Genomic DNA, 15,699 nt, shown 5'->3' with positions numbered 1-15,699 from the left:
TATTGATTTGATATGGAATTCTCTTCTACTAATTTGTGTCACCATTTTTCTCAGTAAATATATTTCTAAAGGTGCTATTGACATGAAATTTTCACTGCGTCCCATGCAATCCATACAAAGAAACCAAAACAACAAGTTCAGAAATTAAGTTATGTGCAATAAAATGGAATGACACAGGGAAAAAGTAAAGTATTGAACACATGAGGAAAGGAAGGTGCAAAAAAGCATGGAAAGCCAAGACACCAGCTGAAATCTATCAGATTCTGCCCCTTTTCAGTGAAATATCAGCTGGTTCAGTCTCAACTAGATGGCCTATAAAGTATTATTACCAAGGTGTCCTACAAACATCTCATAATGGGTAAAAACAAAGAGCTCTATCAAGACCTTCGCAAACTTATTGTTGCAAAACATAGTGATGGCATTGGTTATAGAAGAATTCCTAAACTTCTGAATGTTCCAGTGAGTACTAGTGGGGCCATAATCTTCAAGTGGGAAGATCATTTCACCATAAACTGACAATCACGATCATGTACTTTTTGCAAGAATTGTGACAGGAATAAAAAGAATTACCAGAACGTCATTACACTGAAGGATGATGAAGATGAAACAAGGGTGGACATTTCAGCAAGATAATGATCCCAAACACAAAGTCAAGGAAACTCTCAACTGGTGTCATAGAAAGAAAATAAAGTTGCTAGAATGATCCAACCAATCACCTGACTTGAATCCAATAGCAAAATCTATCAAAAGAACTAAAGATTAGAGTTCATAGAAGAGCTCTACAGAACCTTCAAGATTTGAAGACCGCTTGTGTGGAAGAATGGACCAAAAGGAACGCCTGAGCAATGCATGCAACTAGTTTCTCCAAGCAAGAGATGCCTTGAAACCATCATTGCCAACAAAGAATTTTGTACAAAGTATTAAATAAAATGTAATTTAGTGTGTGCAATACTTTTTCCTTGTGTCATTCCATTTTAATACAAATAACTTAATTTCTGAACGTATTTGTTTTGGTTTCTTTGTATGTATGGATTGCATGGGTTCTTAACATGTGAACATTTCATTTCAATAGCACATTTAGAAATACACTGCTCAAAATTTTTTTTTAAAAAAGGAACACTTTGAAAACACATCAGATTTCAATGGGGAAAAATATCACGCTGGATATCTATACGGATATGGACTCGGTAATGTATGAGGAAGCCCCATCATTTGATGGAAATTTAAATCATCAACCTAAAGAAGACTAAAGTCAAAAGACACCCTGAAAATCAAAGTGAGGAAATGATGCAGCAGGCTAGTCCATTTTGCTGAAATTTCACTGCTGCAACTCAAAATGGTACTCAGTAGTTTGTAGTGCCCCCAAGTGCTTGTATGCATGCCCGACATCACAGCACGCTCTTAATGAGACAACAGATGATGTCCTGGGGTATTTCCTCCCAGATCTGGACCAAGGTATCACTGAGATCTAGGACAGTCAGAGGTGCACCCTGGAGGCGTCGGATGAAGTGAAACATGATATTCCAGAGGTGTTCTATTGGATTTAGGTCAGGCGAGCGTGGGGGCCATTCAATGCCATCAACTCCATCCTCCAGGAACTGCCTGCATACTCTCGCCACATGAGGCCGGGCATTGCCGTGCAACAGAACCCACTGCACCAGCGTAGGGTCTGACAATGGGTACAAGGATTTCATCCCAATTCCTAATGGCAGTCAGGGTGCCATTGTTTAACCTGTAGAGGTCTGTGCATTCCTCCATGGATATTCCTCCCTAGACCATCAGTGACCCACCAAAATGCTCATACTGAACAATGTTACAGCCAGCATAACATTCTCCACGGCTTCTTCAAACCCTCTCATCTGTCACATGTGCTCAGGGTGACCCTGGCAACGGCACATATTGATGTGCCATCCTGGAGGAGTTGGACTGCCTGTGCAACCTCTGTAGGGTCCAGGTATCATCTCGTGCTACCAGTAGTGACACTAACCCTAGCCAAATGCAAAACTATTGAAAAACAGTCAGAAAAGAGAAGTAGGGAAAGAAATGTCAGTGGCCTCCACCTGTAAAACCATTCATGTTTTGTGGGTCACTGTTGCTCATCTAGTGCACCTGTTAATCAGTTTCAGCTGCTTTTCTGTTAGAATTTAATTAACCTCCTCTGCAACATAACTGAACAGATCAACATTGTCTTGATGCTATACACTGCTTAAAGTGTTCCTTTAATGTTTCTGATCATATATTTACGAAGAAAAATGGTGACGTGTTGAACACACACCTCTCTAAACACCTCCCCTTCTTTCCTCTGCAGACAGACTGCTTCTTTACAGACAACTGATTGGCAATGGTGTTCCTTTTGATATTTATCAGAGAATCAATTCATGTAGCAACCCACCTCTGACTTCCCATGGATGCCAGCAACCACCACCTGTGAAGCCAGGAAAAAAGAAAAAAGGTCAGCACTGGAGAAAAATCACACCACTGGGAAAAGTAAAAATAAGGGAAGGGTATTAAAAAAAACAAAAAACAAGTATTTAATTTTTTTCAAAGTCTACATAACTAGGCAATTTTTAATATTTTAATGGTAGCAGATTTATTGTAATTAAATGCAAGTTGGAAACCTTTTTATGTCAACTTCCATTAAAATGTTGCAACTTTTACAATTCACTTTTTACAGAAGGCTTTTTAAGCTTTTTTTTTGGAAATTTCTATGAATAGTTTACAATCTGCTATCAGTTTATATGTCTATTAATATTTGATACTCAGAACAGGCAGTTTACCCAGACATCAGCAAACAGTCAGAAATCCCCTGACATCTTTGCAGATGGCTGGTTAGAATGCACAGAAACAAATTAGTGGAGAGCAGTATTAGGGAATTCTGTTACCTGGTTGGCGAAGCATGATTTACTCATCCTGAGTGTCTTGCGAGATTTTTCTTTTCTTTTTTAAGGTTTGGCATTTGTACGATGTCCACAGCCCATGGAAACTGTCCAGTCTTTATCCCGTTAGACTACAAATAACAAGTTTATTTTGTCTCTCTATTATTTTTGAGAGTCTGTACAAGGCTTTCACCATGCAGCCAAACATCAACCCTACCATAGGAATTGGCACACTCCTAGGAAGGATAGAACTGACCTCAAATCAAGATGGAAACCATTTTACCAGTAAAAAAAAAACCTCCTAAATTTAAAGGGAAAAAAAAAAAAGTTTAAACTGTGCAGATGTGCCTTAGGTACCAATTACTTAAAAGCTGTCCACCAGCTTGTGTTTTTGTATTTTTTTTTTTTTTTTTTTTAGTATAAAAACAAAAAAGGAACCCAGGGGATTTACCCATGATCATTTATAAAAAGGCACATAATATAAAAGTCAATGACTGACAATCTCAGTGCAGTATGCAGCAAAACAAGGGGAAGTTTTAGTTTTAAACAGAAAGATTATTCATGATGGTTACTGAAAAATTATTTCTTTGGTATTCAAACATACTAAAATATAAACGACTTGAGTAGTGACAAAATTTAATTACACTCTGAAGTTAGATAATATTAGCACACATTAAGTGTGCATTTTGCCTACATATAAAATATAGAATACATAATGTATCTTACTGCTAAATTGCTGAGCGTCAAACCGTAAATGGTTTATAGATATTAACAGTAAGAAATGGGAGGATATAGCCGAGAATGACTGCTGTACCTCCTTTACACATTTTTAGCTTTGATTGTCAAATTTAGGAAAGCTTGGTAAACCTTAGCATGTCATCTAAAGAACGTCATTAACTTTACATAATTCTAGTACAAGAAAAATAACATAACCTAAATATAATCAATTGATGTGTGCAGTTACCACAGTTTAAATGTAGACCAGCAACACTAAACTCTTCTTACAGGATCTTATTGTACATATCTGCCAAGTTAAATTTAACTGTACTCCAAAGCTTAAAAACACATTTAAAAAGGTCTATTTTTACCATAATAGATATGACATTTTATCTTTTTATATTTTGAAGAACCTGTGAGCATTACAATACTTCAGTTTGAAGGATTCATATTAAAGAACTTCAGGGCCTACACATATGTTGGTGTGCTTGTCCTCAGCTGTATTCAACAGGTGCAACAGGCCTGCACTGAACTCTACATACAGCAGACCACCTGCACATACACAAAACTGTTTAATGGATGTGCAAGAAGATCAAATTAATCTGCTTGGGCATATACATACTACTAAACTTTATGAAATTAAAAAAACTGCTTAGGATGCAAAAGTGTGCAGTTTGCTGGTTTATAAAAAAGGTAAAAGCCATGATTCACTAAATTTCTTTTATAAATTCACATTTTATAATCCTATCTGAGCAAAAGGTGAATTAAGACAACATTAACAAAAGGATTTGTCCATAAGGTTTAATAACATAAAACAAAGCGGATTTAATTACAAAGTCAAAGCCTGGGTTTTTAAACAGCATACAATATTACAGCTAATTGCGCTAACTCATAATAATAAAAAAAAAAATATATAATGGAATATTGAAATGCAGCTTGCTTAAGGACAGAATCTACAGCTAACATCGAATGTTTTGTTAGAAATCCTCAGTTTGTAACAAAGTCACTTAAAATACTATTTTAACTGCTCTTTCTTGCATGAAAAGCATTTATGTTTTTAAGGGTTTTCGTTTATTTTTAAACAATGAACGTAAAATGGTTCTAAATATTCACAGATGTGGATTTTGTTTTTAATTTTCCTCCTACTTTAAAGATCGGTTCTATAAAAAGGAGGAGGATTTGGGACAGGTTAAGGGATCAAAAGGGAAGAGGGAAAGGAGTCACAGAGTACAGAGAATTTACTTGTGTTGTGGGTTAAGGAACAGAAGTCCTGGGACACAACATATCAGTAATAACTGTTTGGAAGAGTAGCAGTCTTAGAAGCGTCTGTATGGATGATCTCTGTAGCTACTGCCTTTAGCAGCAGAAGGAACCTTCAGAGATGGCCGAGATCCATTCCAGTTGTCTTGCCCTAGAATTAAAATGTACAAGGCATTGGGTCAGACAAAAATAAGGCCACTGAATCAAAAAGCAGAAAAACAAAAAAACAAAAAAAAAAAAACAAAAAAAAAACACACACACACACACCAACCCCACACGTGTTTGCTTTCAGTTACACAGCTGGAAGAAAAGTCAATGGCATAAGTATGGGTCCTTGCGCTGGGGGTGAAAAGCAGGTGATTTAGAGTTTACATGTCACGTTCCTAAAGGTGAACTTTAAGTGCTATGTAATAGTTTAGTAAACTTTGCTAGACAGATAATTTTTTCAACAAGTTTGAAACATGGTTCCTATATTTAGGACGTTCAACCATAATAAAAAGATATGCTGGTGGATAAACCTGAACTGTAAACATGTTAACTGCCTGGGAGTCATGCTAATCCTACTCAAAACTTCAAATTCACAAAAAAAAAAAAAAAAAAAAAAAAAAAAAAAAAAGGGAAAAGTTCCAACTTGACCAATCCCAGTTATGGCAGACTAACTAGTGACGGCAGCTTCCATATTTATTAGAGTATAGATTTCCTAAAGGGAGAAGAAACCCACAGAAAACAATGGCAAACCGCTGTATTCTGGTAATTGTATGTAGTAAATCCCATGTATGTGCTTTTTCATTGTAATTTCAGAGACCTAAATATTCTGTAGATTTACATAAAGTGACCATTACATGTTGTAAACTATATTCTACTTCTGACAGTAAAGCAATCAGTAAAGCACAACATTACAGAGCACTGCTAAGTGGCAGTGGAGTCTGCACTTACATAAGGCAAATAAAGTATTCATACCCCTTGAATTTTTCCATTTTGTCATGTTACAACCAAAAATGTATTTTGTTAGGATTTTATGGGATAGACCAACACAAAGTGGCACATAATTGTGAAGTGGAAGGAAAATGATAAAATGGTTTTCATCATTTTTTACAAATCAATACTTGAAATGTGGCGTGCATTTGTATACAGTCCCATGTACTCCGATACCTAAACTAAAATCTAGTGGAACCAATTGCCTTCAGAAGTCACCTAATTCGTAAATGAGTCCACCTGTGTGTAATTTAATCTTAGTATAAATACAGCTGTTCTGTGAAGCCCTTAGGTTTGTTAGTGAACAAACAACATCATGATGGCCAAGGAACACAGACAGGTCAGGGATAAAGTTGTGGATAAGTTTAAAAGCAGGTTAGGATCTAACAAAATATCCCAAACCTTGAATGTTTTTGGTTGTAACATGACCAAAAAAAAAAAAAGTGGAAAATGTCAAGGAGGTATGAATACTTTTTCAAGGCACTGTACACTTGCAGGACTACAAACAGAAAAATCACATTAAAAAAAAAAACACTGTTAAGAACTTAGACATTAAAATGACAAAACCAACAACAGTACAAAGCAACTGACATATTAAGATGTCTGTACACCATGCTATTGAACATCAGCATAGCAGGAGGCCTTTCACAGTCAGAAATGTAAACTGCAGCTAATGAGCCCACATTTGCATAATCAAAAAACACTGCTGCTATTAAAATTACTGCAATACTGAATGAGACCATGGCAGGATTCTCAAAGAAAAAAAAAAAAACAAAAAAAAAAAAACCTGTAGATATGTGCTTTGATTATGCCATCACCTACTGGCATTTGATGTCAGTTTAAGCATTTTACCACATTCACAGGTACAGCTGTGTTCAAATAATGAGTACAGTTCAAAATCCTTAAAAAAAAAAAAAACCCACACACACACCTTGCTTTTAACAGTCCACCACAAAATGTTGTGCCATTTCTCTTTAGACCAGTCAATGTGTTCTTTGGCATATTGTAACCTCTTCAGTACATGTCGTTTTTTCAACAATGGGACTTTGTGAGGGCTTGGCTTCACACAGAAATCTTTTAACAGTACAGTACTCCTAGGTAACTTTAGACCACCTTTGATCACCCTGGAGCTGATCATTGGCCGAGTCTTTGCCATTTTGGCTACTCTTCGATCGATCCACTTAAATGGTAGTTATCAGCTTTCTTCTATGTCATATGGTTTTAGTTGCCATTTTAACGCATCTGAGATCATTTTAGCTGAACAGCCTATCATTTTCTGCACTTCTTTACAGGTTTTCGCCTCTCCAATCAACTTTTTAATCAAAGTATGATGTTCTTCAGAACAGCATACTGTTCTAGACAAATTGTATTGTAACTACACCCCTTGAGGGTTAAGGACTGATGTAAATGTACAATATATATGTAAAGCGCTGCGCAACTGGACGGCGCTATACAAGTACCTGAAATAAAACTGTAATGTCTACCTTCATTTTGTAATGAAATGAGAGAATTGCACTATACTCAGCATGTACAACATTTGCTGCCTTCGTCATGGTCTAAATAAGGGTCACCTGTCTGACATGTTTTTCACAGACTGAATTACACCACTAACTGAAGTCAGTCCACACTGCTATTTTGAACGTGCCCCTTTCGAATAATGATTCAATTACACAGAATCAGCAGCCTGCATGTCATGACTGTTGGTTTTCTATTACTTTACTACACCTACTAGTAAATTATTTGCCATGTAGAAATATAATTTATACCAAAACAGCGACTGATCTGGTTAGGGATATTGGACTGCTATTTTGAACACAATTGTATGCCTTAACATGTACATTTGCAAGCTTTAAGCCAGTAACCCCTGAATGCTAAACATCAAACCATGAGACAGTACATTAGTTTTGGAGTTCTAAAACACACACACACACACACACACACACACACACACCTTTAACTATTGAACTCTAGATGAACACTTACCGTAGCTGTCATATGATTCTAGGCTCTCACCATGTGCATAATCATAATACTCGGTCTCTCTGCAGCAGAGAAATGAAGCAAGCATTGAGTTTCACAATTACACCATAAAATAGTTAAAGCGATATTAAAACACAAAACCAAATATTTACCATATTGCAGCTTACCAGTCAGATTTGTCTTTAGGCTTTTCCTTCAGTTTTCACCTAGTGATCTGGTCATTAAAAAACACACTTCTCTGCCTTCGGAAGCCTACTCTAGATCATGGTTGTTAAACTGGCAGCCCTCCAGCTGCTGTGGAACTACAAGTCCCATGGTTAATTGCAAGGCTGACAGTTATAAGCATGACTCCCAGAGGCAGAGGCATGATGGGACTTTTAGTTCTACAACACGTGGAGGGCAGTCCGTTTGAAACGCCTGCTCTAGAAGATGGAACAGAGACATTTGGACAGCAGCATTGTTAACTGGGAGGGGAGATGCAAGATGCACTAGCAGATTTAGATAATTAAAGTCAAACTCCAGCTCACGCTTATGCAGTTAACAGATTTTTCTTTTGGGAAAGGTTTCACAAAAGCTGACCAGTATAAGCGCCTGTCAGCGGTAAATGGTTTGTCTCCACCCCCCAATCGCTAAGTGAAAATAAATAAAAAGCTAAACTAATTTAGTCACCACACTTAGTCTTGGTAAGCTGCAATACAATAAAAATGTTTCATTTGGGGTTTTAAAAAAAAAAAAAAAAAAAAAAAAAAAAAAAAAAAAAAATTATTATACTTACCCCTGGCTTTGGTTGTAATAACCCTCATAACCTTCATAGCTTTGTTCTCCATAGGTGTCTTCATAACCCTGTAAACAAAAAGAAAAGGTTTCAGAAGCAAGACAAAATAAAAACGTTCTGTTGAACAGGGTGCAATACCAAAAACCCTGAAAAGTGTTATTTATACAAAATAACTTCTGTCAATGACAATACTGTGATCTGAAGTACATTGTGCAGCCCAGTGTACAGGGAGTATTGGCATTGAGTGATTAACAGAACACAGCATGAACAGATAAGGTTATTGCTTCATTTACAGAGTAAACCTCCGACTCATGGATGGATTGAGGCAAATGTAGTATCCTGAACAGTGTTTCATTTGTCGCACTAAAGAATTAAACCACTGTTTCTTTTCAATGACTTGTCCTATGCATGGTCAAATTAGGCAAGCCAAGGCCAACTGAAGGAGCACAGCCAAAGGTTTTGTATTCCAATTGTTTACTATGAATTCCAGGCAGCTGACAAGAAAAAAAAAAAAACTAAAAAAATAAAAAGCTGAACACTTCAGGGCTTAGTGAATCAAACAGGGAAGTAACAGGCCTACAACAGAATTGATTTTGGAGACAGGGATGCAAGGCATGGCCAACCCAGCTGTAATTTTGTAGACAACAGCAGAATAACTGCAACAGATGTGTGAAATTTGTCCCTACAGAGCACAGAGGTGGGCACAGCAGCAAGTACATTTTTACTGTGAATTCCTATTACAGCAGCACAGCCATATTTTTGTGTGCCATGTTGCTGAAAAGCACTAAGCAATCTGAATGGTAGAATGAAAAGAGTGGATAAAAAATAAATAAAACCTTTACTTACATAGTCATCATAGGGTTCTGGGGCGGGAGGTGGCAAAGTAATTCTCTGAATAGATCCAGCACGAGCTCTTCCAGAAGGCGCACCCCTGCTTGTAGGTGTGGGAGCCACACTTCGGGTTACACTGGCACCACGTGTTATAGCTCCACGCCCAGGAGCTCCCCTAGGAACAAGAGAGCGCAGAGGACCAGCTCTACCTCTGTAAGGAGGGGGGGACAAAAAAAAAAAAAAAAAAGAAGTTACAATTTTGTAATACAATGTACAGTTGAAAATAATGCTAGAAAATTGTCATTTGCAATAGTTGGGCTTTAACTAAAAGAGGGTCACTGTGAAAAGATGTTAACCATAAACTCAAAGCCTGAGTACTTTTAAGATTATGTAAACCCAACATTTCATATTCCTTATATGTGCCTTCGATACCAAGTACTTGTATGAAATCTCTGGTATTTCCGATTATATATTAACCACACTAGACATGACAGCACACCATGGGCAGTTTTCCAACTATGCTGGGAACGCAGTATGCTATCCTTCAATGATCAGACTTCTGCTCACACATCCTCTCTGTACAACCAGTTATTGGGAAGATTAGTGTACTGCTGTTTTTCCTCCCTCAGCTCTGACAAAAAAAAAAAAAAAAGTTATAATATTTATAACTATACTCGAAACGTTTCACCTTCGATTTCTATTTTAAACTGAATGTGCTGTTTTACAAAGTGAGGGCTAACAAAAACATTTAACAAAAGCAGGGGTGGGGACATTTTTTTTTTTTTTAAAAACTACTACTTGTCCAGGGACAAAAACTCTTTAACCAAAACTGTATTTAAAAATCGAAGGTGGTTTAAGGACTATCTGGGGCTTAAAAAAAAAAAAAAAAAAAAAAAAAGGGGCTTTATGGCAACTTAAACGTATAATATTTTTAACATGCGTGGTTTATCTCCTCCTCCCTTTCCTGCTGTTGTACAGCACCGCAACTAAAGACTAGCAGGGAGGGGAAAGACTTTGTAGTGTAATGAGTACTGGTCAGGAGCTCCTTTCCCAGCAGTTTTTTGCACAAGTTTAAAAAAGTAATTTTAGGCCTGAAGATTACATAAAACCCCCAAACATTCTGAAACCAGAGACCCTAGAGAATAAAATAGCGGAACTTCCAATTTTGTTGTCACAAATTACTGTAAAATTTGAGCAGAAAATACAAGCGAGTTAATTTTAGGGCACAAAAAAAAAAAAAAAAAAAAGCAAAAAAAAAAAAAAAAAAAAAAAAAAAGCAATAAAACTACCTTTTTTTTGTAAAATATAAAGGATGAGGTTGTATCGAGTAAATAGATATCCAACTTGTCAAACATTAAAATTTGTGCCTGCTCGTGAAATGGGGGACGATGTGCAATCCATATCGCACGACATGCAGTTCCGGAGGAGCGGACACCGGTGAAACATGAACAGCTCTTCATGCTACACCAGTTAGCAGGCTCTCCACTCATCTGTCCTGTGCAGGCAGTCCCCTCTCCGCCAGCCTCTCACTAGCTCAGCAGCTCCCTCAGCCCATCCAGTCCTGGCCACTCCCATACTTCTTAATCTCCGCCTCCTTCTTGGACACGCTGACAAGCCGCCTTTCCCGCACCCCTCACCTCAGCACTCGCTCTCCTCTCAATTTGTATGCATTTGTATCCTCTGCTGCAGAACACACAGTGGTCAGCCTCAGGACCCAGACCACCATACAGGACAGATCAATGGCAACACACATTAAACTGTCCTATTACTGTTCATCTACTCCACCTGCCACATCCACATACTGGATTGCATTTTGTGATTGCTGAACGTAGGGATAATCAGAGACACCTCTATAGATATGGCCAGAGGCGTGATTGCAGAGTGAAGGGATGGTCAGCATCAAATACAGTTTTGGTATTTTTGGTTATCAGGGCAAGTAGATTGTCCTGAGGAACAAGCAGATTGGGACCCCGATTTAATCCCTTGGACAAGCAGGTTTATTAAAAAATGTCCACACCCCTGTGATGCGTGCGGCGATATGCGACGTGTATCACAAAGACAATTTCATGCGTAGGCGCCCCAGTGTGCATTTACATTTGCGTACATGTGGGGGAGGGGCCTCTTTTTCAGGGGGAGGGGAATGGTACGTTCTATGTGATGATTTCTGGTGACAGCTTCTCTTTATTCCGACATTCAGGGTCTACAAGACACTGGATGTCGCCTCCTGTATGTAATTCAGTGCACATTACACCGCATTACATTCTTGCCCGGCCTCCATGGCCCGAAATCTTTCAACGGGGACCCGGAAGTGACAAAACATCCCTGCAAAGTGAGGGTTACAATCACTAACTTTATGTGCACATTCCTGGGGTTCTCAAATATCTACTGCTTAGTATATTGCAATCAAATAAGGAAAAGTAATGTTAGCAATCCAAGTCTGAAGTGACAATTGTCAGACATTTAAGATATATTTGCAGTAAGAAGCGTAAAAAAAAAAAAAGGAACAAATATTTTTAATGACCATAACATCTATACTTGCCTATACTGCACTGGAAAAAATAAGGGAGATTAATTCAGCACATACGACTTTTGCTTCACCTTTTCTCATACAAACCTCAAAGCTGAAAATGGGTGAGGTAAAATAACCAACTCACTTCAAATACTCCTTAAAAATTATTTTCTGCTAGTGTGAAAAATGATCGCTACCTTGCTGGTGGAGCTGTAGCAGAAGGGGGTGGACCACCTCTGCCACGGGAAGGACCTCCTCTCCCACCACCACGAGCTTGTTCTGGAGGGGCTCCATTCAAATAGGACAACTCCAAAAACTGTTCTTGACAAATATCATCCATCATATCCTGTTTGTGAAAGCAAAAATATAATAAAAAACATGTATTATATATATAAAAAAAATTTTTTTTAAAAACGCACCACAAAAATTCCATATGCTTAAAGCAAAATGTTAGGAACTTGGGTCAGGAGCCAAGAGCGCTAAAATCTCCAAACCTAGAGATCTGTCATCTAACCCCAGAGAGTGTAAAGAGAAGAGAAAAGAATTCCCTGTAAGAGGACTTCAGTTTAGCACTACTGATGTATAGAGCAAAATTTTAAAACTACCGTATTTTTCGCTCCATGAGATGCTCTCCCCCCCCCCCCCCCAAAAAAAATGGGGGGGGGGGGGATGTCTGTGGGTCTTATGGAGCGGCCGGCCCGGTATGCCCGCTACCGCGTTAGAATACCGGGTCAAATGCTCGGCTCTACTGTGAAGAACCACCTCCTCCCTCCTACCTGTTCCTCGGTCCAGCGGTGTCCTGCTTTTATCGGCCTGACAGCCTGCCAACTGCGCGTGTGCGAGAAACGCTGTGCTTTGTGAATGGCCCCATAGTCTTGTTGGGCCTGTCACATGTCCCACAAGACTATGGAGAGGGGAGGACTACAGAGACAGGAGGACTACGCGCGCCCCCCCCCAAAACATCCGCAGTCCATTGGTTCAGAATTTTTTTTTTTTTGTCCTTTGAAATCTAGGTGCGTCTTATGGAGCGAAAAATACGGTACATCTATAACTTGACAAACAACTGTTCAAAACACCATTTACAATCTGCACCAATGAAAAGGATTAAAAAAAACAAACAAAAAAAATAAACCAGAACAAACCAAACATACTGGAACCAAGAACTTCTTGACCTCCTCCATGGCATGTGCCATTCGAGTATATGCCTCACAAGGTGGGCCAAAAACCTCAATGAAAACATGCAGATCCATGTTCAAGTGACTATATTTTGGATCTCCTCCTTTCCGGAGTTCTTCTTCCTAATGCACGAAAAAAGGCATAACATTTCATACAATATACAAACATAAGTTAACAATTCTATAATAAAAAAAACAAAAAAAAAAAAAACCCCACACGCACAAAAAACAAACATGCACACGTTTGTTGCACCAATGAAGCCGAGGAATCAAATTTCTATCGCCGAGCCAGGCGCAAATTTTACATGCATGGTTTGCCAGGATACTCATGCAGCAAAATTGCAGTGTTTGGGTACTTTTCATCCTGAATGGCACCCTAAACACGCATGATGCGATTTAGAATTGTGTAGATTCCGCATGCGATTCCTAAATGGCCAAACGTGAGCATGGCATTAAGGTGGAAAAAAAGCTTCAACAATTGTAGACTTATAAAACAGGAAATGTAACAATCACTTCTGGTGAATCTTCTTGGTGTAGGCATTGTGAATCACAAGAATGGATTCACCCACAGTGAATGTAACATTCACTGCTTTATAAATCTGTTCTTTAGTGTATACCCCCACAAAATTGCACTAAGCCATTCTTTGATTTGTTGGCTGCAAAGAGATCTTAATAAGAGTGTCTAATGACTTTGAACAAGCTACAGCAGGTCTACGGTAGTGTTTAATGCAGAACCCTAAAGTTAAGATGGGGGAAGGAAAAAAAAAAAAAAAACAAAACCCTGCAGGAAGGCAGGCTCTTTAATGGTGATGTATCTCCTGCAACAAACATGTACCTATTCAAAATCATCTTCAAAAAGCAGACTGACCTGTGCATGCCCAGCTCAGTGTACACTTTGGACACCTCAATGTTGGAATGACCTAACTCTGAAGTGTATACTTGTGAAATAAAACCCCTGCAGATCAGTCAAGACAGAAAGACCTGGCCCTACATCTATGGAGCAGAGGGGAATATTTGCAGACTTTAGCTCGGCTTTAAGCTTGCTAGCAGCTTAACGTCATATGATGTCCTCGGATTGAAGTGGTTATACTGGGATGCCGCCTGCAGTTACAGGAATCATCCCAGTGACGCTCTCTCGAAGTGTTTCGAGTGGCTATACAGGAACTGATGTTCCTCCCTCAATGAGATAAGAAACCAGAAAAGGATTTAATCACTTTTGGTTTCCATCTTTTGTTTATAAGCCGTTGCCAGGTTGTACAAGCATCTGATCAAACCAATGTTTGATCAGATGCTTTGGAGGCCAGACCCCAAACCTCTCCATAAAGGACCGGTCATGCTTATTTCTATCACAAGAAAGCATAAAAAACAAAGCAATATTATGGTTCGAGTATAGAATGCCAATATCTATATTAAGAGATTCTGAGAGTGAGCGACTGATCACTTTATAAAGCGTTGTCAATGGGTTAACATTCAATAAGTTAAAGAAAAACATTAGAAATGTTCAAACAAAAGGATCCCATTTAGTGTTATAAAAAGCCAGTTATAGAAAAATTTCCTAATTTTTTTAAGACAAATGAAATCTACTCAATTTTTAACCTAGCTATAAGCCAGTGTACAGAAACACAAATGGTATGCAAAGTCTCTTGTGAGGGATAGAGAACCCTAGGAGTGGGACTGAAAAGTAAACAATTGGCTATAGTAATGTGGATAGGATTACCAGATAGTCATACAAAAATTATGAGATTTAAAAAACAAAACAAAAAAGTACTGTTTCATGGGTGTATGCAATTTTAAAGTGTGACATGTTAGATATCAACTCAGCATAACATTTTATGAAAAATTAATTTTAGTGCATAAAATATCAAAGTATTAAAAAAATAAATTATGTTTGAAACTCTGCTGCACAAACACCATGTGACATAAAAACTGCAACACCCACCAATGGTATTCTCTAGGGCCTCTCAAAATTGAATGTTTTGGCTTGGGGGTCAAGTGGCTGCAGCCAAGGTTTCTCCCAAAAACAAAACCTAAAAGTTAGCACACATTTGCAAAAATGTTCCTACTGTGATGACCAACCCCATTCCAAGATATTCATTGGCTGTTCTGCTATACTTTCTGCTCTCCAACAGACTTGCAGCTCTCCCTCAAGCAAACCGTACTGTTGTTTCTCTGCCCCTCCTCTCCCATGTGCATTCACAGAATGTTTCATATTTTGAGAAAGTTATTATGTTAAGTGTTTTACAAAAAAAAAGTGCATTATACTCTCAATCTTCCTCCAAATATACGCCATCTAAAAGATGTCTTACCTTTGCCTTGTCCCTCATTGATCCTTTGCCCAGCACCGAAATTTTTGCTCCAGTCTCCTCTTGCAGCCTCTTGATTGTGTTTCCTTGTGGTCCCAGGATCTTTCCAACAAAATTAAACTGGGGAAAATATCAGAATAAAAATTTTGTACACTATATTTTACAAGTAACTGCAGACTTTTGCATTCTACATAAACAAATACACATAAAATATGGATGCAAAAAATAATTACCAACACCAAATGAATTAACCCAAATAATTACGCTGCATTTAGGGGGGGGGGGAAAAAAAAAAAAA

At 38.2% G+C, this 15,699-nt stretch overlaps 1 protein-coding gene across 5 annotated transcripts in view; it reads right to left on the bottom strand.

Annotated features, from left to right (window-relative positions):
- The window catches only part of KHDRBS1 (KH RNA binding domain containing, signal transduction associated 1), a 44,435-nt gene that overhangs the window by 14,078 nt on the left and 14,658 nt on the right, over positions 1 to 15,699 (bottom strand). For 2 of the 5 annotated variants that reach the window (XM_089673828.1, XM_089673830.1), the window contains exons 3-10: positions 15,405 to 15,521; positions 13,066 to 13,221; positions 12,121 to 12,269; positions 9,430 to 9,625; positions 8,584 to 8,651; positions 7,812 to 7,870; positions 2,883 to 5,004; positions 2,393 to 2,425 (exon numbers count right to left, since the gene is read on the bottom strand). In XM_089673828.1, coding sequence (XP_089529954.1) covers positions 4,910 to 5,004; positions 7,812 to 7,870; positions 8,584 to 8,651; positions 9,430 to 9,625; positions 12,121 to 12,269; positions 13,066 to 13,221; positions 15,405 to 15,521 — 840 coding nt within the window. In that variant the 3' untranslated portion in view covers positions 2,393 to 2,425; positions 2,883 to 4,909. Of the gene's footprint in view, positions 1 to 2,392; positions 5,005 to 7,811; positions 7,871 to 8,583; positions 8,652 to 9,429; positions 9,626 to 12,120; positions 12,270 to 13,065; positions 13,222 to 15,404; positions 15,522 to 15,699 lie in introns of all 5 variants that reach the window. The other 3 variants (XM_089673827.1, XM_089673829.1, XM_089673831.1) reach the window with 2 other exon arrangements.

Source organism: Staurois parvus, unplaced genomic scaffold (genome assembly GCF_062004578.1).
Source record: "Staurois parvus isolate SC_StPar_1 unplaced genomic scaffold, SC_StPar_1.0 ptg000145l, whole genome shotgun sequence".
NCBI lineage: Eukaryota > Metazoa > Chordata > Amphibia > Anura > Ranidae > Staurois > Staurois parvus.
Note: the sequence above shows the minus strand (reverse complement) of the source record. Positions and strands in the feature narration are given on the sequence as shown.